This window comes from Varanus komodoensis, unplaced genomic scaffold (genome assembly GCF_004798865.1).
Source record: "Varanus komodoensis strain SLA01 unplaced genomic scaffold, ASM479886v1 scaffold3, whole genome shotgun sequence".
In the NCBI taxonomy this organism is placed as follows: Eukaryota; Metazoa; Chordata; class Lepidosauria; order Squamata; family Varanidae; genus Varanus; species Varanus komodoensis.
The window spans coordinates 44,482,123-44,505,199 of record NW_025335761.1 but is presented as its reverse complement, the minus strand read 5'-3'; the positions used below and the strand labels follow the sequence as shown (position 1 = coordinate 44,505,199).

General features: G+C 42.0%; 1 protein-coding gene across 1 annotated transcript; it reads right to left on the bottom strand.

The window, feature by feature from the left end:
* Positions 1–946: 946 nt before the first annotated feature.
* Positions 947–16,966, bottom strand: PSMC1 (proteasome 26S subunit, ATPase 1). The gene is made up of 11 exons (XM_044435974.1): positions 16,895–16,966; positions 14,610–14,663; positions 12,864–12,960; positions 11,458–11,582; positions 8,822–9,007; positions 7,786–7,914; positions 7,013–7,109; positions 5,222–5,411; positions 3,122–3,273; positions 1,930–2,084; positions 947–1,289 (listed from the first exon to the last, which is right to left on the bottom strand). Exons 1-11 carry the CDS (start codon positions 16,895–16,897, stop codon positions 1,155–1,157), a joined length of 1,323 nt encoding a protein of 440 aa, XP_044291909.1. The 5' UTR covers positions 16,898–16,966; the 3' UTR covers positions 947–1,154.
* Positions 16,967–23,077: the final 6,111 nt, after the last annotated feature.

The following is a 23,077-nucleotide window of genomic DNA, read 5'->3' as shown; positions in this document are numbered from 1 at the left end:
TCTCTGCTGCCCCACATTTCATGTCCTGTATTTTATCTAGGTGGCCATTTTGGCCTGTCTGGGAAAAGTGTAGCAAAAGGCAAGGGCAGCAGGCTGGGGTGCCATCCCCAGCCCCTATCTATCCTTGCCCTCCCACTGCAGACACCCTTAGCTCTGAGGTCAGTGGTTCCTTTTGCACTGACTGAGAGGGTGGCAGGGTGGGGGGTCTCGCAAGTTCAGAGTCCCAGTTCTGTGGTTAGAATACTATGGAACTGGGAGTCTAAATAATCCCATGCATCCATGCTGCCAAACAAAGTTGGGCAGCCACTGGATTACAGCCTGAATGTTAAGTGTCATAATTAACTACAGAAGGATTACAGAAGCAAAGGGAGATGTCAATATACTTGTGGACTAAAGGGCAGCAGGACAGAATCACAAAATAGTAAGAGTTAAAAGGGGTCAGAAGGCCATTGGGTCCAACCACCTGCTCTGAGCAGGACACCAAGTCAAATCATCCTACTCAGATGGCTGCCCATCAGCATCTTGAATGCCTCTAGGTAATTGGTCCCACTGCCTTACTGCTCTTAACTGTCAGGAATGTCTTTCCTGATGTTCAGCCGAAACCTGGCTTCCTTGTAACTTGAGTCCAGCATTCTGTGTCCTGCACTCTGGGATGATCAAGAAGGGATCCTGACCCTCCTCTGCATGGTGGCAACCTTTCAAGTACTTAAAGAATGCTATCAAATCTCCCCTCGGTCTTTCTTCTTGAGGCTAAACATGCCCAACTCTTTCAATATGTCCTCAGAGGGCTTTGTTTCTGGTCCCTGGATCATCCTTCTTGCCCTCTTCTGAACTCCTTCCAGCTTGTCAGCATCTTTCTTAAACTGTGGTGACAGTAGTCCAGATCAAGTCTGGAGCATATGCCTCAGAAACAATATTTGCTTACATTTTAACCCAATCATTCCAATTCACTTGAAAACAAAATGTTTTAATGACAAATAAAAAGTTTTACACTAATGTTTTGCACTACACTGACTAAAGCACAATACAGAGGAATCCATTTAATGTGCGTCAATCAATTACCAGTTTGCTTTCTGCCCACTAATGTCTCATCTTTTTATGTACTCTGAAGAGAAGGTTCCAACAATAGTTCTCCAACCCAACACAAAAGGAAGTTAAAGATACAGGCCCTCTGGGGTGCCTTCTTGTTTCTTATAGAGAACATTTTCTTTAGATTTTTTGAAGTCTTCATTTGTTACTTTCATTCTCCGCTCCCGTAGAGCCATCAAGCCTGCTTCTGTGCAAATTGCCTGCCAGAGAGGGAAGGCTCTGGTTAGGAAGTTATGTATCTCACTAATACCAAATACCACAGAAACAAATTTCAAGCATGCTTTTGGTAATTCTTTGCAACGCTGTCCAGCTAAAACTGCAGTCCTAAACACACCCTTGCCTTAAGAGGCACTGTACTTCAAGAGTACAGAAATTAAAGTCTACCAGGAGGGCCAGTCTGGCCTGCTGAAGTTTATAAATTATGATTTATTACTTTTCTATGCCACCTAACAGCCAGAGCTCTCTAGAATTCCCCAAACAACACGCCTCTTTCCCCTCTTCCCACCCTCTCTGCCCCAACTGCAGATGCTAAATTTTCTGCAGTTTCCCCCTCCTTCTAAAAAGTTGAAATGCCTCTTCTAAGACTTAGTTAGCAGTAGTAAAAAAACTGTAAGCTAAAAGTGACTGGTAGTTGTGTTTTTCTGGCCCCATCCCTTTTGCCTTTGGATCTGCACCCACCGGAATGCAGCCTCTGAGAACATCTCTGAAATGACATGTGACCCTTAGGGTAAAGTGGTTCTTCACCTTCACTGTGTAGAACTTACTTATGAGTAAGGCTGAACATGATCAGGCTGTAATTCTGAAAAAATGGCTGTCTCCTTGGGAATTAATGGCTCTTACCTTAATATCTGCACCAGACAGATCATCTTTAGCCATAATCAGCTCATCTAGAGTAACATCATCTGCCAAGGTCATTCTGCTGGTATGAATTTGAAAGATACGCTTCTTGGTTTTCTCATCTGGCAGAGGGAATTCAATCTTCCTATCAATACGTCCTGAGGATGAGAACATTTCCACCAGCTCAGATTTTTGCTAGAAGGAGAAAAGGGAAAGGCTTCTCCTGACAGGGGGCTCCACAGTAGGGCCAAGCCTTTTTTTTTTTTTTAAATGGAAGGTGATTATTTGGGAAATGCTGGTATGCTGTCCCACAGTTGTGCTATTAGGCACCTATTTTCCCACATCACAACTGCCATATTTTCTCTGATTAACAGGAGCTAAACATGCCTTATTTCAAGTACCATATGATTGCAATTCTGTTTATTTTATCTATAGCTTTCCATCTGTCCTTCCTTCCATGGACCTCACAAGTTACAAGTTCTGAGGCCATCTTGCACTCCAGCCCTGATGAGATCCATTTCTAATGAGCTTCAAGCAAGGTACTTGTGTTGGGTGTCCTTAGACGAGTGCCTAAGTTCCAATAGCGGCAATGGCATTTGCTTCTCTTTCCACTCCTTGTCATCTCCCTCATATCAGAACGTGCTCCAACGGAGCAAAGCTCAGGGAGCCAAGGTTTCGTTTGGATGCCAGGAAGCACTTCCTGACAGTCAGGACATCGAGGGTGTGGAATGGGCTTCCACGAGAGGTTGTTGAGGCCCCATCGGTGCGGGTGTTCAAGGATAGGCTGGACGTCCACATGGTGGGCATGTCGTGAGCGGAGCCGGCTGGTGCCGGAGGTCAGACTAGATGGCCCGGGAGACCCCCTTCTGACTCGCTCTGTTTTCTATGTTTCTATCAAAAGTCTGCCCTAAAAGCCTCAAAATGTTTTAACCTACCACTCCTAGCCAGCATCACCAATAATGAGGGATAACAGGAGTTGTAGGCCAAAAGATTTGGCAGAACACCAGCTGATCACCCTTCCTGTGAGTTGAGGCACCTGAATTTTTTAAATCTGTGATGTGTCATATACAGTGATGACATTATAGAATAAAGTCCAAGGAACAGAAAAGAGATGAGTGGCTAACTTAGAAATCACTGCCAAGTAGTACATGTAATAAATGAAACTGGAAAAAAGAACATGCAACTCTATTTTTACCTGGCCTAATCAAGGCTGGATCCAATGTTTCTATTCTGTTTGTGGCCATGATCACTTTTACATCTCCGCGTGAGTCAAACCCATCTAATTGGTTGAGCAACTCCAACATTGTTCGTTGGATCTCCCTTTCACCACCTGAATTTGAGTCATACCTTTTGGAGGAAAGAAAAGGAATAAAACAAAAATAAATTTCACTGAGCAGTATTCAGGGAAGACAACATCCCCTTTCACATGCAAGGAAGTCATCAAGAAATTAACAGCAAATATGAGAACTCCTTTTCCCCCCAAAACAGCATATTCTCAAGTTTTTACTGGAACTGCTTTGGTTAAAGTACACCAGTTTCTACAGCCTGTAGTACATAATGAGGTCAGCATGTTTAAATTCCCCAACTCAGTGGAGAAGGTGGATTCAAACTGATGCAAAATGGCATGACACTCTAAACAAAACTTGCCAGGCACCCACATTGTTACCTTTTCAGTGATAAGAGAAAACTTTATATTTAAAGTATTTTGGGGTTTCAGGGCACAAGTGCTATGGCTAGTAGATGTGGTCTAGCCAGCCATAGGAGAGGTGGAACTCAAAGCCTTAACCCTCATGTTAAGGCTTGCTCTGCGCTGCTCTGCCCTCACAGCCACGGTGGTTCTTTTTGCATCAGCTACAGTTCCAAGGTCACAAGGCAGACCTCAGAGCCAGTGTTTGGTGTGTGAGGTTCTGTCAGGATGTGATGTATCCTGGAGGCACCTCAGCCTGTACTCCTTGCAAGCAGGACAAAAGAATTAGGCACTGAAAATGGCAGTCTAAGCATCGGAAGCATGGAGGTTATTTTTCCTCATCCTTTCTCCTTCCATTAGTGCCTGCAATCCTCTGAAGCTGGAGAGCTATGGACAGTCACATTAGATCACTCTGCCCATCTTTTAGTCCATGCACTATGGTCTTACCTCTAATGGTGATCTATTTTATACATTATTGGGCTATTTGTTCATTGTATATTGGTTTTACATTGAACATTGCTGCAGTTTCATTTGAATTATTGTGATGAGTTAAACTGTAAAATGTATGCAGACATTTATTTTATAGGCAATTAATAAATGAAATAAAAAATAAAAAATCCTCAGGTATGAAGAAGTGCTTTACTGCACTCAGATTACATGTACTATTTAAAAGAGCTACATTTCAGAGTAATCCAGTGATTCACTATCAACTGCCATTCGAAGAACATAAGAAAAGCTGTGCTGGAGCAGACAAAAGACCTATCTGGTCCAGCACTGTGTTCCCACAGCAGCCAATCAGATACCACTGGAAGGCCACAAACCTGACAAGAGTGGCACCTGCTCATGTTCCCCTGCATACTGTCTCTGATACTGGAGGGAGCATCTGGACTCAGTCTTTGATAACTTTATCTTCCAGGAGTTTGTCTAATCCTTTTTTAAAGGTATCCAAACTGCAGCCACTACCACACATTGTGGAAGTCAATTCCATAGTTTAACACTGTAATATGTGAAGATATACTTATCTGTCCTGAATTTCCCACCGATCAGCTTCATGGGATGACTCAGGTTCTGGTATGACAGAGCGATACGTTTCTCTCCCTCTCATAGAATACCAAAACCCATTTTCTCCACAACATGCTGTGGAGCAACCCCTTTAGACTCCAGTGATAACTGCCACAGGACTGCTTCAAACAAGGTGACCAGGTGGAAAATAAGGCAGGGCTGCTGTGCCCTTCACAGCCATTTATGCTGCCCCAGCTGAAATTCCCTTTGTAGTGCAGGGTCCCTGTCTTTTCCACCTACTTACAAATATACAAACTGATCAGCTAAAGCAAAGGCTGCAATACTCCATACCACATTAGAATTCATCACCATTATTTCTTCAGGCCATGAAGGCTAGAAACTTTTCAAAATGAAAGTTGGGACCATCAGGATTCTAGCAAAAGCCTTTGGACACAGGAAAAGGTTCTTTAGGGAAGCAGGGGACAGCAGACAATCCATCTCTTGGACCCATAAACCCCCGTCAGTCAGGAAGCTGGAAGAAAAGCATGAAAACCAATTCACAGAAATGTATTTGTTATGTCTCACATGGAAACGGCAAACTCCTACCTTTTGGTACCTATTGCATCAATTTCATCAATGAAGACAATTGATGGGGCATGTTCCTCGGCTACACGAAACAGTTCACGAACAAGCTTTGGACCATCTCCCAAGTACTTCTGTATAAGCTCAGAACCAACCACTCTCAGGAAGGTGGCAGACGTCTGATTGGCCACAGCTTTGGCTAACAGTGTTTTACCTGTTCGATTTTGAAAACAATGGTGAGGTTACCACCTAAAGCAACTGTGGCTCATCTGCATTATACAGGTACATATTCACTGATACAATGCTGACTTCTTAGGAAGTTCCCATACTACCTATAACAGATTGAGGTTAAGCCAATGAACAGTTTAGGGCACACTGCTAAGCATGTACAGACAGAACCCGCCCCCCAGCTTCCAACATTCCCAAGCCAGCCATGCTGGGTGGGGAATACTTTGAGTTGCAGGACTCCCAACTAAACGTGCAAAGGATCACACCGTAGGCAAGTTCCTTGGAAGTACTGATAGATTTCCAGCTGGTCAGACATGGCTTCCCAAGCCTACTGTGAGGCTATTGCCTTCTGTTCATTCAATGACCATTTCCAGGCAGAAAGTAAAATCTGGCCTGGTAAATACCAGAGAAATACTATTGTCATCAGCCCCCTGGATCTTACTACATCCTCCTTGCTCCTGCATACACCTTCCTGAAGTGTAGGAAGGGGAGGACAGGGTATAAGTATATGCAAGTCTAGTTCCACCTCCTAAATTTCAGGACGTAATGCTTGACCAAGCCCCGAGCAATTTTCAGAATGGATCTAAAATGTACACTACTGGAAAGACTAGCCATTACAATCCACTTTTATGAATGGGTCACAGGAATGAACTGAAGATTTAGAACAGGAATGGGGTGTGGGAGGCCCTCCAAACAGTGTATGCAGCAACTCCCAACAGACCTGCCTAGGAAAGCCAATGGTGAAATATGATGGGAGTTGTAGCCCAACAAGCTCTGTCCCTTCCCTGATTGAGAAAGTAAATCCCAGTGGATTCTCTCGTAGTTACTTAGCTCTCAGTTCAGACTAAGATAGTTAGGTGGTCTGTTTTGATAAATAAATACCATCTTGCTTGAGCTACAGAAGTAAATTGCCTGGAAAATTTACTGCACTCCCATGCAGTACTCCCAATGGCAGGAGCCAGTCCAGCTTGCTGTTTACTGTGTTGAACTGGGGAACCCTGGGAGATCTGGGTTCTAGATCCTGCTTGCCTATGAAGCTTACTGGGCCAGTCACCAACTCTCACCCAACACAGTTCACATGGTTGGCATTGTAAGCCACCTTGGGTTCCTCACAAGAGGGGAAAAAAGTGGGATATAAATGCAACGTTGTTGTTGTTAAAATAAAAACAATCTTTTATTATTTTTCTTAACTTTTATTTACAAGATTGTTAAGCACTACTTCCCAGAATGACTGGGAGTGAAAATAGCCCCAGATAGGCCATAGTTATTCGCTGCTGTTAAACACACACACACACACACCCCTGACCGATCTCTTTACTAATGTGTACTTCAACATGGGCAGTACGAAGGAAAGCAACTGAAAATACATTTGCTGTCAGCCCACTCATGTTACTGTAGACCACCTAAGAAAATGCCAGGGGTGACAGCAATGACCTGCTTCCAGCTGAAGGCAGAATGCCCAGGACACAGCATGAGCCACAGGCCAAACATGGAGAATTCACAGCAGTTGTTTTTGTTTAACGTGTGTGTTACATACAGATATAGCAAACTAGATGTGAAATGAAGAAGGAAAACACTGAGTAATACCTGTGCCAGGTGGTCCATAAAGAATTACTCCCTTGGGTGGCTTGATTCCCATTTCCTCATAATACTCAGGATGGGTCAATGGAAGCTCCACAGATTCCTATAGAGGAGAAAAGGCAGGTCCTTAAAGTACTCTACCGTCTAAGGAAACAGGCACTAAGGCGTTTCTCAGCTGAAAAAACACAGACCAGGCAACACTTTAATGACCAAGACTGGAAATTTAAAAATGAATGCAATTTCTTGGCGAGGCAAAAGCTCAAGCATGTGTCGGGTCACATCCAAACATAAACATCTGAAGTGGGCTAGACCCACTTAAAGTCACAGTGCAAATGACTAAGCCCTATTCATTTCTATGGGTCTGCTCTAAGTATGACTTAGTCTGAATTCAAACCACTGGATTTTAACAGGCAAGAGACCAAAATTTGTGCTGCTCTGGAGTAACTGCCATGCTTGGAAGCTACAACAGAGGCAGATTTGCAGCTTGAAAGGAAATGCAACACAAATTTGGCATCAGAATAACCAGTTCCATTGAAAATTATGGCTCATCACATCTAGTCTCCCTTCTCCCAAGGACAAGAATACTGAAGTGTTGTGGTAAGTGGTTCAACTCTGTGTAGCTGAGTTACTCAAGGCACCACAGGAGCTTTATGTTACTGAGCATAAGATCTCTGAAAAAAATACCAATGGAGGTTTTACATAACAACTTTTAAGAAAAAATTAAGTGAGGGTCTACCACTGTATGACAACATAAACTTATCTGCCAGAAACTTGAATACCTTGATTTCTTGAATCTGGTTATCTAAGCCTCCAATATCTGCATATGTCTCCTGAGGCGCTTTCTCCACCTTCATCACAGTCACTAGAGGATCTGTGTCATCCATCAGGACTCCTATGACAGCATGAACCTAAATCAGAATGACAGGTAGCAGCCACAATAAATTAAAAAGCATGTTGCTTGGGACAAAAGGACATTAATTTGAGTGTTTGACAAACCAATTACGAGCGAGGCCTTAAGGACATTACAGTTCACAAGGTCACGATCAGCTCTAGAAATCTGCTTACCAGTGACAAATGCCCAGCTCCTCTGACAAGGATGCTCAGGACCAGAGCAATCCTTTCCCCAGAGGTCTCTGTGAATTGGAGAGAACTAATTGGGTGTGGGAGGGGGAGATCTCATGAGACCTCATCTCACCCCACCTGTGTACAGGGATGACTTGGGGAAGGATGGGCAACCATTCTGTCACATCATGCTAAGCTGTGGAACAGGAAGTTCTGGGCTGCTTCTGTCTGCTCCAAAGTACAGTGTAATAACTGAGGACACACTGTGCAGAGTTTTCCAGTATGCACATAAAACAGATCAGCCTTTGTGCTACTCTTGGCTACCACTAGCTGGGTTCTGACCATGACTAGGGGTGCGGCTGCACTCAGGATGAGTTTGTGAGACCAACCCATTCACCAGACATCAGTGGGATCCAAGCAGTGATGCCCAAGAATGCAACAGATTGCTGCAGTCTTACCTGCAGACAAGCAGGGTGCGCTTTATGATCCTTGTACAGTTCAAAGCACAGGTTCACACTTCGGCTCTAATTGCATATTAAAGACTCTGTCGCACTACTGACTACAAACAAGCCCAGCAACTGGTCTCTAAGGCCACTTTTCCTTGATTCACTACAGGAGACAGCTGTAGAGAAGTGATTACTTCCTCACAAAATGCTTATCTTCTAAATGAAAGATGCCACGGTTGGCTCGTTTGCCTTTCCCCACTTTCACTATTTTGGATCAGGTGCAGTTTTTAAGGAGCACATAGATTACCTTATGATTAAGCAGCACCGAACAGCCGGGTTCTAGCAAATCCTTGTCTACAAAGGAGAGAATGCTGACATAGTGTTCAGACCCCACCGATGTAGATACGATGGCATGATTATCATCAATTATCTCCTCCAATGTCCCTACAGACATTGGGGTCCCTCTCAGGTCATCCACCTTTGATCTCTCTTCCTGCAGACAAAAATAAGCTGTAATTAGATGTCATGAGTTGCCCATATCTGTGAGTGCATTCACACAACATACTAAGCCAACATGTGAATAAGCTGAGACAACTGGGCTTACAGTAGCTTGTTCTTCTGCTCCTTCCCCGATCCTCCAGCTACTATCCCAGGGTCAGCAGAATCTACCACATTTCACCCACTCCCCTCCAATCACTACACCTTTTGATTTTCTTTTATTTTCTTTTTAGGGGCTTTCAAAAAAGTGGAATTGGTTTTTTAAAGTTTCTGGTTCCTGAAAATTGTGCAACTGTCATCTTTTAATATTTTTGTTAGTCTTTCCCAGGTGTACATCTGCACATGTGTGGTTGCCCAATATGTTTAATTTTGCTTGGTAAATGGTCTTGTAAGTTTCAGGTGAGAAAGGAAAGAGTGAGCCAGAGTAGCTAATGCACATGGAAACTGGCAGTGCCAGACTGCAAGCAAGCTAATTGCTGCCCAGGCATCAGCTTTCAGTTGCCAGAAAAGGGGAAAATCCAGAGACACTAAGTGCACCAAAATGACTGATAATCCCCTTTGCAAAATAATCCTCTGGCAGTTGTTGTCGCCTTCTACCTTTCTACACTTTTTCAGCCACTCCAGAAAGGAGAGGCACTAGCTCCACCCACCTTTGAATTTCCTTTTTGGAGAATGTATTACTGCAGCTCTGACAGTTCTAAAGAAATACGCATTTCCAGGACTAGGCAACATGCACATATAATGGCTGCCAAGTAAACGGTGAAATGTAATGGCAGGATAATAAATGGAGAGGAAAATCCCACTCCATTCACCACCCTCCCCCGCATTTACTTGACATCTATTGAATTTGTGCATATTTCCCTGTCCAAAAAGTGCTCAAATATTTCCATCACTTAAAAAATAACCTTAGAGCTGTTAAATAGAGCAAATGGACGAAGAAAATGGGTTGCCAGCATCAGCAGTAATTAGACCCATGCACCCAATGGGGCACTACTCACTGGATCGCATTAAGCCACCCCCTCAGGATTTTTAAAAAACTGTCAGAAACCAGAAGTAACAGCAGCAATAAGTGCTCTGAAAAACGGAGTTCATTATCTCTCTTTGCTGCCACAGCTGGAAACTTAGAGAAATACTGAAAGACAATATTGAAATCTGTACATTTAACCCTTTAAAGCCAGCACTGCTAAGGGGATTAATGTTGCCACCCTTTGGATGCCCAAGTGTTACTTTTAATTGACAGCTAGCAACTGCTTACAAATTAGTCTACATACAAACTTGTCACTGTCCATTTGCTACCTACTTCCTTCTGAGAGCTGAATATACAAGACCACTGACAAGGCAAGACTACACATATTGAATAGCCATATTTCCACACTTATGCAACTGCAAAAGACCAACAAAAGCATGTTTCCTTATGAAGATAATTACACAAGTTTCTGGGGTAGGAACAAAAGTGTGGTGAAGCATTGTTCATGGCCATGAAATATTATTGCTAGCAGAGCTGTTGCTAACAATGGCAAAGGCAAGGCAGTGAAGAGCAGCAGCTTTTGCTTCTCTTGCTGAGCAGCTCACCAGCAGATCCATGCAACCCATGATAGAATAATATCCTGTGTTCAGACAACATAATCCACTGTGAGTCAAAGAACCCCTAGAACAAGCCGTGGGTTGTCAGGGTGGCTTGTTGCCCAAACATAAACCACTAAATCCAGGTTCAAATAACACAACAAACCAGCATGGCTAGTCACACATGATGGATTGTTGTGACATGCAAACCCAGACTATGTCTTCTGCAGAGTCAAGATGACAGGAGTCCCAATTCATTGCCAGCATCAACTTGCAAAACACAGCCAATGGCTATGCAGAGTAAGTTAAGAGGGCAAGGACCTCACATGAGAGCCATTTTGTTGAAGGAGAAAGATTTCAGATCAGCTAAACACTTCAGTTGATACTGGTGAGAACTTCCCAAACTTCAGCATGCAATGATAAACTACCTCAGCAGAAGGAAAATCTCTGCTGCCAAAGCCAATGTAATGTTATGAGAGTCCAGGAGCTTCAGGTTGCAGTCCTTCCTTGGCCACAAAGCTCCCTGTGTGACTTTGGGCCAGTCACTGACTCGGCCTAACCTACCTCCCAAGGGTGCTGTGAGGCTAAGATAGACAGAAGGTTTAGGTAAGCTGCCTTGAGTTCCTTCAAGGAAAAAGGGGGGAATATAAAAATAATACATTTTATTATGGCTATGCCATGGACCTCCTGCCCAGATTCACTTACAATTTTCCCTTACACTTCTGACCTGTGTCCCAGCATACTGGTTGTAGTGTTAGATGGAGAAAGTGAAAAGTATATAACAGTGACTTGCACTACAGTGAAACAATTTAACACCCTAAAACAAACATAGCAACTGGAGAAGGGGCAGGTAAGGGGAATAATTCTCTTTTCAATATTTGCCTCTTGCTTTTCTTCCAAAGGTTTCATTTGTTCCTGGTTTCTGATGAATTCTTCTTCCATCAAAAGGTAATCCTTGATTCTTTCCAGTTTCAACAGTTTGAGTCTGCACTGGGTGTGAGGGGTTACTGAAAAAAAAGAAAATGACAGGGTCAAAGGAAGTTAAAATCTGGAACAGAATATTCCATTTCTAAATGTGAAGCTCTACAGAGAAGAGACTGTGAACTTATTCTTGCTGTTTTTAATTGTGTTTAAATTGATCTGTTGTTATGTTTTAATAAAAAATCTGTTTTATCTATATTCTATTATCATTATCCAACTTTTTTGCAACATTTGATGTAAAAGTGGTGTGTGTGTGTGTAGAGAGAGAGAGAGCGCGCAATTTGATTTTTGAGAGATGAACAAATTGAGTCATTAATTAAAAGATAATTTTAACATGGCTAAAATGAGATAGTTTTTAGAGAATAATCAGTTCTTAACATCACTGCATTTTTATTTTTATTGCATTTCCATACCAGCCAAAGCTCAATGGATGGTTCACAAAATTAAAACCATAAAATGCGTACAGTATGATGAAGCATTATGATGAAATAGTATCCATTTATCTTCAGCATAACAACAACTTAAAGCAAATTGGAATAGCTAAAAACAACTAAAGACATCATCCAGTGTGGCAACAAGGACTTCATAAAGCAACCAACATTAAAAAGCTCATCACATGCCCTCAAATGCCTGAGAGATGAGGATAGTCTTTATCTGGTGCCCAAAAGATGGCAGCAGTGGTACCAGGAGGACCTGCATAGGGTAAGCATTCCATGATCCAAGGGCCACCACCAAGAAGGCCCTCCCCCTTGAATATCAGTGCTAAAGTGGTAAATGACTGAACATCTACAAGTTCAGAGTTCTGGATCCCATGATACAGTCATACACAGATGTTAAGAACAGAAGATTCTGTCTGGTGCTATGTACAGTAGCTTTCAGTGTAATGGCTCTCCTTCTGTGAAAGGCACCGTGCTGCCTTGAGCACCTGCTAAACACATATTTATTTCAACAAGCCCTCCTCAACCAACCAGCCACATTTTTATTTGCATTCTATTTTTAAAATACTTTTTAATATAACATTTTCTTCCTTTTATCTTTTAATGATTACATCTGTTTAGACATGGAGCAGTATATACTGTACATGTTGCATATGGCAATCAAATCATTAGCTCATCTTGCTCAGTACTGATAGCTTCAAGAAGAGTTCTCCAAGATTTTCAGACCAAGATGCCTCATCCAGCTTTGCTGACTGGGGCCTTTCAAGCAGAGATGCCCAGGTCTAAACTTGCAAGCTTCTATAAGTAACACATGTGCTCTACTGCTTAACTGTGAACCCTCCGAGATGTACACAAACCAACTGCACTTACCCAATGGAAGTTTGCTGGCAGCATCTGGTCCCTTTGTTTTCTTCTTCTTTTTCCCCACTCGGGTTGGAACTGGAGGCTCATATTTCTTCTTTTTGTCCTTTTGATTTTAAAAACCAAGCAAAAAGAGTTAGCAGGACGACAGATTTAATCCCATGGGAACATGCATAATACAACTTCCTTAACTTAGTCACTGTAAAAAAAACAACCTGCAAACCACTCGAAGACTGCTGGGCCACTTATTTACTGTGTTTAGCTATACAAATCAAAGCAAATACATAACTTGTAGTTCATTAAAAAAAAATCCTTCAATACCAGCACATCAATTAGTAGACATCATGAACACCATATTATAAACATCACAGAACATAAGCCTTGGTAGCTTGTTTAGATAATCTAGTCCCATCTCCATTATCAGACGAAATATAGCCAAATTCTTGACTGTGTGGACACTATGTTTTAAGAACTGGTTCAGGCACCCTAACAAACCATGGGGGCAGCATAAAGCACCCCCATCTATTCCTCCAGCACATCTGTTAGGAGGTTGAAAGTTATTCCTTTTGTTTGAAGTAACTGCAGTTTAACATGACTTCTGAAACCTAAACCATGGCCCAAATTAGCCTATTAGCCACATGCAGCAAGCAATACAGAAAACTGGCTACTGCAAAGTACAGCACTTATTCGCTACATTTCTCAAGGAAGTGTTATGACTACCTTGCAAATGTTTATCAACACTAATTATTCATTTTCCACATATTTCACATAAATTGTATCTCTCTTGTGCTATAATTGTAATAAAGAAACACATTTAATTATATATTCATCTATTAAGCCCAAATCAGTTTGTTTTAAACAGAAGCATTTAGGGTAACACACTATGTATTTTCATGAGTAAAGCCAGATAGAATAGTCTCCCAGCTAAACTCACTGAAAACACATTTTCCTACCTGATATCACATAAGAAAAAGAAAACTGTATGTTTACTTATGCATAACTATGTCACAAAAAGTGAAAATAAAATATCTTGAAAAAGTAAATAGAACTAAGAAACACTCCAAAATAATGAAACAAGAAACCTGCAGAAGAGAAACAGGTACTATCTTGCTTTGAAGAGTGGCATGTATCAGAAAAGATAAGAAGGAATGAAGTAAAATTATTAGTCATAAATCATAAGCTGGGCATTTTGGAAAAATAATTTATTGTTATGAGTTGAATACCAGAAACAACACTAATGTGAAATCATTCAAATACTAGCACAGTAGGCACAGGGACTTTAGAATTAAACATCAGTTCCTCATGGAAGACCTAACACCTATTTCATGGATTTCTTGGGTTTGTTTTGCTCTTAGTTTACAACTGCCACTGAGGAAGATGCTTTAATCTTTATAAAACGAAAAAGACAGTTCTTCCTGAACTAAACTAAAAACACACTCAAAATATGTTGTGTTTTTAACAATATATATATATTTGTTTCTATTCAATATTTGAATCATGTAGAAACTACTTAAGTTTTTAAAATAAGACATACCTCAGAATTCCCAATTATTAAGTCTGGGTCTTAATTCCATCAATTTTTAATCCTACAATTTTCCTGGTGAAACTTTGTTCTTTGTGTACAGCATGAGACATGTTATCTACTGATCCACTCTCAAGCTAAGTATAAAAATTACATAACATAATATTCCTATATTAGGGCAAATCTGTCACAGTAAATCAAACTGAACCTTGTATTTCCTTTCTTTTACTTACTTTGTCATCCTTCTTGCCACCTCCAGGACCATGTCCACCACTCTGACTTTGACCCTAATAGAAGAAACAGAAAATCAAGTGAAATTCAACAGCTGTATTTGCAAGACACAACAACCCATAAAGGCCACCCATTCCATTCAAGCCAGCTTTATGTGTTGTCTGAACCCTGAACATTTTCTGCAGGCTGTCTTATATTTAGAGAAAACAGATCATGCTTATGCCCCCCTTTTCCCCTTGAACTTGGCTTAGTTCTTTCTGCACCATATGCAGCTCTCCAAGGGTAGATTCAAGTCCACCTTGAAGCATGTTTCTGAGCTCAGTGCCAAAGCTCCACCTTCTGTGACCAGCTAGACTCTGCTCAGCATCCACAAAATTGTGCCCTACGTATATGACAATGTGATCCAGCTTTTATGTGTTTTCTGCAAGAAACATTGTTCAGACGGTATACATGTCTGCTATTTAAATGTACAGCTGCCCTCAGCAGCAAAGGAACCCTATCCTATGTGTTCTCATGCAGTTTTATCTAGCACTGTCCTTGGATATGGGGATGTGTAGACATTCCAGGAGAGAGGGAGGAGAGAGGTTCCAACACAATATTTTACTATAACGTATGAACCATCCCTGCTGCACATCAGCCTATCCTACACTGAACTTAAAGATTCAGATAGCTGAAACCAGCTAACTCTTTTGTCGGGCAGAAGTGCAGTGGCAACTATCTGCCCTCCACTAGATGCCACAAAAACCTTCAAGTTCAGAGAGTTATGGACAGCAGCATTGCATGGACTGTTAAAAATTGATCGCGGAATATATATTTGTGACATTTGATTGAATCAGAGTTCTCAGACAAGAATACATGTGCTTTTAAAGATATACATGCACCACCTACACTTTTTAGCTCACACACAACAGTCCCATCAGCTATGTAAAGTGTGCAGTTGTCTCAAAGAACAACAAGCAACATGTTATTGAGCTTTTATATCATTTTAAAGGATACTTTTAGGGATAAGTACCAAAAGACAGGGTACTTATTCATAAATAGCAGGCCTATTTTTAATAATTTCCATTGTAGTTTTGAATATTACTATATTTACTATCAATATGTCATGAGATGCTTTAAACATAATATTGTGGAAACGTAGCATACAAATAAATACATGACAAAGAGTATATTAAAATACCTATAAATAACATAAATCTCTGTACAACATGCAAGCCACATACACACATGGGGAAAGTGTGTATACATTTATAAGTGTATTGTGGAACAGCCCAACCTGGTGCCCTCCAGATGTGCTGGACTACAGCTGCAGCATATTGGCAACTGTAGTCCAACACATCTGGAAAACAAAAGAATGGGAAGGTTTTAGAGATTTATATAGATATGCTGTGATATATAATGTTTTCATATCAGAGCACAAACATGAGGATGAACATAAAACCAACTACATATGTGGTTTGGAAAAAGAGAATGGAAACATTTTTCTTCCTTTCTCATAATAATGGAACCCAAAGTGGTCAACCCATGAAGCTAACTGATAAGAAGTTCAGAAGAGATCAAAGGAAGTAGAGTTTACTCAGGAATGCTATATTTAAGCAATATGCAAATCACAAATAAACAAATACTTTTTCACACAAAACAGAATTTAACTATGAAATTCGCTTCCACAAGATGTAGTGATGACCATCATTAAGGGTGGTTTTAAAAGGTGCTTGGGTAAATTCATGGAGAAGACCTGATAGCTGTATACTATCTCCGATATCAGGGCCAGTATGGCTCTATACACCGATTACTAGAGATGACAGATGGGCGAAACATGTTGCACGCATTTCTTTCCTGTGGGTTTACCGGGGGCAGCTGGTTGGCCACTGTGTGAACTGAACGCTAGACTAGATGGGCCCTTGGTCTGATCTAGCTTGGCTCTCCGAATGTCTTTATCTCACGGCAGACACTAACACACTGGATTTTGCAGCAATGTCCCTGGCCGAACCGGGTTTCTTTCACGCCTCCAAACCCTGCTCACCGTGGCCACCTACTCCAACACGAAGCTGCCTCGCTCCCTTCCGCTGCCGTTCACCTCACCTTTGATAGGGGAATGACGATGACATCGCATAATACCCGGGCCGGAGTGAGAAGCGAGGCGGCGGGAGGAAAAGCAGAGAGCAGGTCCCGGGTTCAGAAAGAGCCCGGCCCGCCTCTTTCTATCTCGCCTTCGTAAAGCGTAGACGTCGCGCTCTCTAAGGGGATCACCCACAACCCAGGAACACCCAGCACCCGATTCACTCACCATTCTGCTCCCTCACCGCCCGATACCGGAAGTTTAGCAGAAACTGGCGGAAGCGCACTCTGGACACGACGGGATGCGACGAGGGTCAAAGAACTGCTAACACGAAGAACGCAGCGGGCGCGCGGAAGTGGGGGACTGCCGGCGCTAGGCCGAAGGAGGGCGCAGAAGGCGCGCAGCGGCGGCGGCGGCTTCATTTCCTCGGGGGCGGGGCCAGCGCGGTGTTTCTTGCAGTCCACCACGCTGGGCTGCCTTAGTCAACTTGGTACCCGCCAGGCGATTTTATTTTTTTTGGAATGAGAACTCCCATAATCCCTAACCGGGAGCCATGGTGGTTGGTGCTAATTGGAGTTGTGGTCCAAAACATGTCGAGGACACTAGACTGGGGGAAGTTGAAATAGCAGGTTTTAGAAGAAAGTTATGGTTTGTTCATTTGCTTATTGGAAACGAAGGATACGCTGCCTTTTAGGCTCAAACTTTATCAAGGTGGTTTCACTCATATATGCTTTATAAACATACATACGAATAAATGTATAAATATGCAATCGTTAATTCATTTAGGGCACATACATGCTTAGGCAGAAATGAGCCCTGTTATTTCCAGCTTTCTTCCAGATACTCATGCTGACTATGGCATGCTCAGAATTGTAGGAAGGAGTTGATGCTGTTTTGTCCGGTTTTGCTTTTCCTGGAAAGCAAAGATTATAGTTATACCCTGACTTTTTTCCTTTAAGGAATTCAGGCCAGCTTAAATAATTGTATCTTTAAATTAACAGGATCGTATATGATAACTTAGTTGTTCCTAATACATGTAACAAATAATTTTAGAAAGTGTTTATATTTATTTACTATCCTGCCTTTTCTTCTTTCAAGGAACTCAAGGCAATTTACTTAATTCTCCTTCACGCAATCTTACCCTCAAGTAGGTTGGCCTGACAGTCTGTGACTGGCCCAAAGTCACCCAGTTACTCGAGCAGGGACTAGAACCTAGGTCTCCTGAGTCCCAGTCCCACATTCTTAACCACTACACCACACTGGCTCTCCCTTAAAAGGCTGCACAGTGTTCTCAGAATGGTTCATACAGTTTTTAAAAAAATCAGCAGGAACACTAATCAGAAGGGATGTTTAACCTGGCTAGATAAATACATTTAACCAATTTATTCTAAGCAGCATAGCACCTTACACTGACCCATTAAGATTCTTCTTAAGGAGAAAGCAGTTTCCCACAAATGACTCTATAGACCCTGCTTTTAAAGGCATGGAATGATGAGGGCATACATATTTCAGCTGGAACAGCTGAACCAAACAACTCTAAAAGTTCATGCATGTGATGTATTATTTTTAATCCATAAGGAGACAGCAAATTTTTGAATAAGATTTTTGCAACCGGACACTAAATTGTAAGGATCCCTGATGGAGTTTAGACTAATTAGACTAGAGACACATGACTAGTTTTTCAAGTATTTCATTCCTATTACTTTATCATTCAGTTCTCCCAACTAGTGATATTTAGTTTTCTTTCTTTTCTGGCTGATATTTGCTCAACTACTGATATTTAGTTATTTTCTTATTTTAATTGTCTCTTATTTTTATTTAGGTATTGTTCTTTTTTCCTTTTTAAAGACTTCTATGTTGTTGCATGCATTGTTGTTCTTAAGATACTAAAATGCTTCTTATTCTCCACTGAAATTTAAGGAGATGCTAGATTTGCTTTGACAGACTAACCATTAAATTTAAAATTATTAAAAATTAAAAATTAAATTAAAATGTAGGAGAAAAGAAAATAAACCAGTAGAGGGCTCTGTATAACTAAATTTAACAATGCTGATACATTGCAAGTTGAAGCTAAGTGGATTTACAGAAATCTAAACTATGGCCTAACCATAAATTTTCCAATGTGTGTTCAATGGTGTACAGGCAAATTTAGAAGTGGGATGGGGGAGTCTCTTCATAATAGTCAGAGCCACAGCTCAGAGCCTCACCCCCTTCAAAGCTATCCCTGTTTTCAAGTTTATACAACCTATGATTATACAGTAAAAATGAGCTTTAGCACTTAGTTTGAATTTCTGTTAATGAATGCAAGAGGTGAAACAATTACAGCTTCTAGAAGCTATTTCTTATTATCGTATTATGAATGAATGAATGATTTTTAACATTACATTCATGCCCTCCTCTCCATCCCAAAAGCTCCCCAAGTGGCTTATGTGGAAATAATAAGGCAGTTCGTACCCACAAGCTTACTGTCTAAAAACATGACATACAAAGGGAAAGAGACAGGAAGGGAAGAGGAAAAAAAGGAACTCGGGCACTAATCATCCATACTTATTGAAACATATGTAGTTATATTCCCCCAAGAGTAGCAGTCTGGATTGACAATCACTGTTTGGTTTCTTTTAATTTCCTGCAGCCTCTGCAACCACTGACTTTTCATGAGCATGTGTGTGGCAGATCCTCCACGAGTCCACACTCCATAGTTTAGGGAGTCCGGTTTCTCAAAATATCCAATAATCTTTATTGTGCTCTCGTTGGATCCACACTGAATCATGCATACAGTAGCCTAACTGAAATAAGAGGAACTTAAGGCTATTAAAAGTCATGGCTAATTTTCCCATTGATTCCAGTGAATTTCCAGTGATTCCAGTGCAGTTGCAATACTTGTATTCCACTTTAACCACTGTTTCTACCAAATAATTCTGGGACTAAGAGTTGCTAGAAAACACCTACTTGCCTCACAGAACTACAGTTCTCAGAATGGTTTATCAGCCAATCCCTCCTTCCCAGGGACTCTGGAAACTATCTCTCTGTATGAGGAAGAGGTGTCCACAAATGACACTCAGTACCCTTGGCAAATGAGGGGTAGTTTTTGGAGCAGCAAAGGCAAGCTCAGCACATGTCCCTTGAGAGGTGGTTAGGAGGGACAGTGTCTCTAGCTTCAGGGATCCAGTGATTCCCCTGACGGCCCCCTCCAAAATAAGTGAGAGCTGTTGGAGAAACACAGAAATAAAGCAAGTCTGAAGAGGCCATCTAGTCTGACTCCCCGGCTCCAGCTGGCTCCACTCATGACATACCCACCATGTGCATGTCTAGCCTATCCTTGAGCACTCTCACCGATGGGGCCTCAATCACCTCCCGTGGAAGCCCATTCCATACTCTCAGGGTCCTAACTGTCAGGAAATACTTCCTGGCAGTCAAATTGTACTTTTGTTCCCTGAGCTTTGCTCCATTGGAACACATCCTGCCCTCCTCTGCAGGGGAAAAACGGTCTCTACCCACCTCCATGTGATACCTCCTCACGTACCTATATGTGGCCAAGAGATCTGCTCGGAGTCTTCTCCAGACTGAAAAGACCCAGTTCCCTCAGTCTCGCCTCATACGGCTTTCCCTGCAATCTGGCCACCATACTTGTAGGCCTATGTTGCATCGATTCCAACCTGGCTATATCCTTCCTGTAATGTGGAGCCCAGAAATGAACCCGATACTCCTGTTGCAGGAGCACCAGAGTCATATATAGTGGTAGTAATACCTCTCTTGTTCTAGAAGCCATGCTTCTGGCTCTGCATCCAAGGGTGGCATTTACCCTCTTGACTGCTGCATCACACTGCTGGCTCATGTTTAGTCTGCAGTCGACCAGTACCCCAAGATCCCTTTCACAAGTGCTGTTCTCCAGCCACTTGTCCCCTAACCTGTACTTATGACACCCGTTCCTATGCCCCAAGTGAAAGATGTTGCACTTATCCACATTGAATGCCATCCTGGTGTCCACTGCCCGCTTCCATAGTCTGTCCAGATCCTTCTAGATCCGGAGTACTTGCTTCTCAATTGTGGCCCCTGCCCCCATTTAGTATCATCTGTGAATTTGATCAGCAGACTGTTCACCCCTTCCATGAAGAAGATGATGCCTCCTTTGTTCTTACAAATACAGGGTTAAAGAGAAAAGTTATATGTATGTAGTTCTAGGAAAACTGGTCCCAAATAAGAAAGAACAAGAAGGAAACAGGGCAAAGATGAGTGTCTGAGCTACATCTTGAAAGTGTTGTCCTTGAATGGGATATAAATGGAGGGAGGACAATTCTTAGCCTTGGGAAGGGAGGAGGGTTATGAGAAAGTTGTCAGGGGATGAGAAAGTTGTTAGAGGATGAGGTAAACTATAAAAGCTTTGTTCTAATTGTATGGTGTGCAGTTCCAAGGCATTCTGTCAATAGAAACATTCTTAATAAATATTGTTTGCTTTTCTTTGACCTATTTTGGCCTGTTTCTAACAATTTGGCAACAAGGATGTGATCTTGGTTTCATTGAATCACTGCTGAATTCCTGCTGGCTTCAAAACAGATAAGAGAGGGATCTTTCTTTGGATAAACTTCTCTCTAGGAAATTTCAGCGATTTAATGTCAAGGCAGTAAATTCCAAGGGAAACCAACAGGGTCAGCCACATGGATTAAGAATGGGTCTGAAACTACCAAGGCAGCTGTGGGGATTATTTGAAGGGTCTACTGTTGGATTCACATCTGAGGCAGATGGCTATTGGTCCTTGTGGGTCAATCCTGCACCAAATTTAAAAAAAAAAACAACTTTTCTTCCCAGGTTATTGGTAAACCCAGCAGTCTTTCTCTATGTGGGCCATGGCATGGGTTTTCTATCTTTCCCTTTCAAAAAGCGGGGGGGGGGGGGATCTGATTGGGAAATGTGGGAGCCTGTGTCTTTAAGAAGGGCTGTTCCTAAGCCACAAAAGGAACCAGACTGTCAGTGGATGAGGTCAGAGAATTGGTGATTGGGACAAAATCAGGCTTTCAAAAGCCTTGAAAGGGCTTTTCTAGTGGTCCCTTTGGGAGTCAGTCTGGTTCCTTAAAGTCCATGGAGAGTAGTTAAAAGGTTGAAAAAAACCAATCATTTCAGGAAACAAAAGGAGAAATGGCATCTCTGACAGATGTTCTGCTTCTTTTGCCCCATGTTAAAGGTCTTTCTGTATCCAATGTGATTCTTTAATTTTCCTGCTTGCACCATTGGAGACATCTCTATTCTCAATCCCTCCCTAAACCCTTTTACTAACTCAAAAGAGAAGCTGTGTTGGGTAAGAAGATGATCAGGAAAGATGTAAAAGACTAGAGAAACTACTTTCTCTTGCTTCAAGCCCAGCTGAAACAACTGGCAAGAATGCGCTTATCTGGTTCATTACTACATGAAGCTGCCTCATAGGAAAATACAAACAGCTGCCTATTTTCCTTTTTTTTTTTAAAGAGCCAGATGAAGGACTTCTGAGCCCAAAGCCAAAAATTACAAAGCTTCAGTTGTAAAGTTAGTGAGTTTCCCTGATGTTTTCTCTCAGAATTCCAGGGCTAGATTCTGCTAAAAAAACACACACAACCCTCTCTTAATCTCTAATTTGAAGGAGGATGTTTACCTGCCCTTAATTTCCAGGTTAGAAAAAATAGGATCAAACCCACTCTGATGTACTTTGGAGACTATTCTCAAGAGGGGAGAGACAGAGAAAAAAGAGGAAGCTAAAATACTAGGAATGTACCAGCATGCTCAACTCCACTTAGGACCTTTAAGCATTCCACCCCAGCTTCCCCTTAGAACAGGGCCTAAAATAGGCCTGGAGCAGAGGGACAGCTGTGTGAAAAAGCAGAGAGCCAGTGTGGTGTAGTGGTTAAGAGCATGGGACTGGGACTCAGACGACCTGGGTTCTAGTCCCTGCTCAGCCATGGAGCCAACTGGGTGACTTTGGGCCAGTCACAGACTCTCAGCCCAACCTACCTCACAGGGTTGTTGTTGTGGGGATAAGATGGAGGAGGAGAATGATGTAAGCTGCCTTGAGCCCTTTGTAGGAAAAAGGCAGGATATAAATCGATAAATAAATAAATAGCTAGCTAGCTAGCTTCAGGTTTGCCACTGCTCCAAAACCCAAGCCACTGGAAGAGTGAATGCACAAGCTCTGGAAAAATAATCTGTCCCCAACAGGGCGCTCTGACCCCTCAAGGGTCCCTTCCACTGCACCCTTGTTTGTGTTAGTTCCAACTTTGCATATTATTTCCTGTCACATACATGAAAAAGGAATGCCTTGTCTTGAATTTACACACTACATTTATCAAAGTAAAAGAAGTTGGAAGATATTTTCTAAAGGATGAGTCCTCAAACTACGGCCTGTGGGCCAGATCCGGCCACCATGCCCATTTATCCAGCCTACCT

What these genes read in the sequence shown, in the direction of transcription:
- PSMC1 (XM_044435974.1), bottom strand. An exon ending in TCCAGCCTTGATTAGGCCAG is followed by an intron (nt 2,085 to 3,121) that starts GTAAAAATAGAG and finishes TCTCATCCTCAG; the next exon opens with GACGTATTGATAGGAAGATT. An exon ending in TGTCTGGTGCAGATATTAAG is followed by an intron (nt 1,290 to 1,929) that starts GTAAGAGCCATT and finishes CCTCTCTGGCAG; the next exon opens with GCAATTTGCACAGAAGCAGG.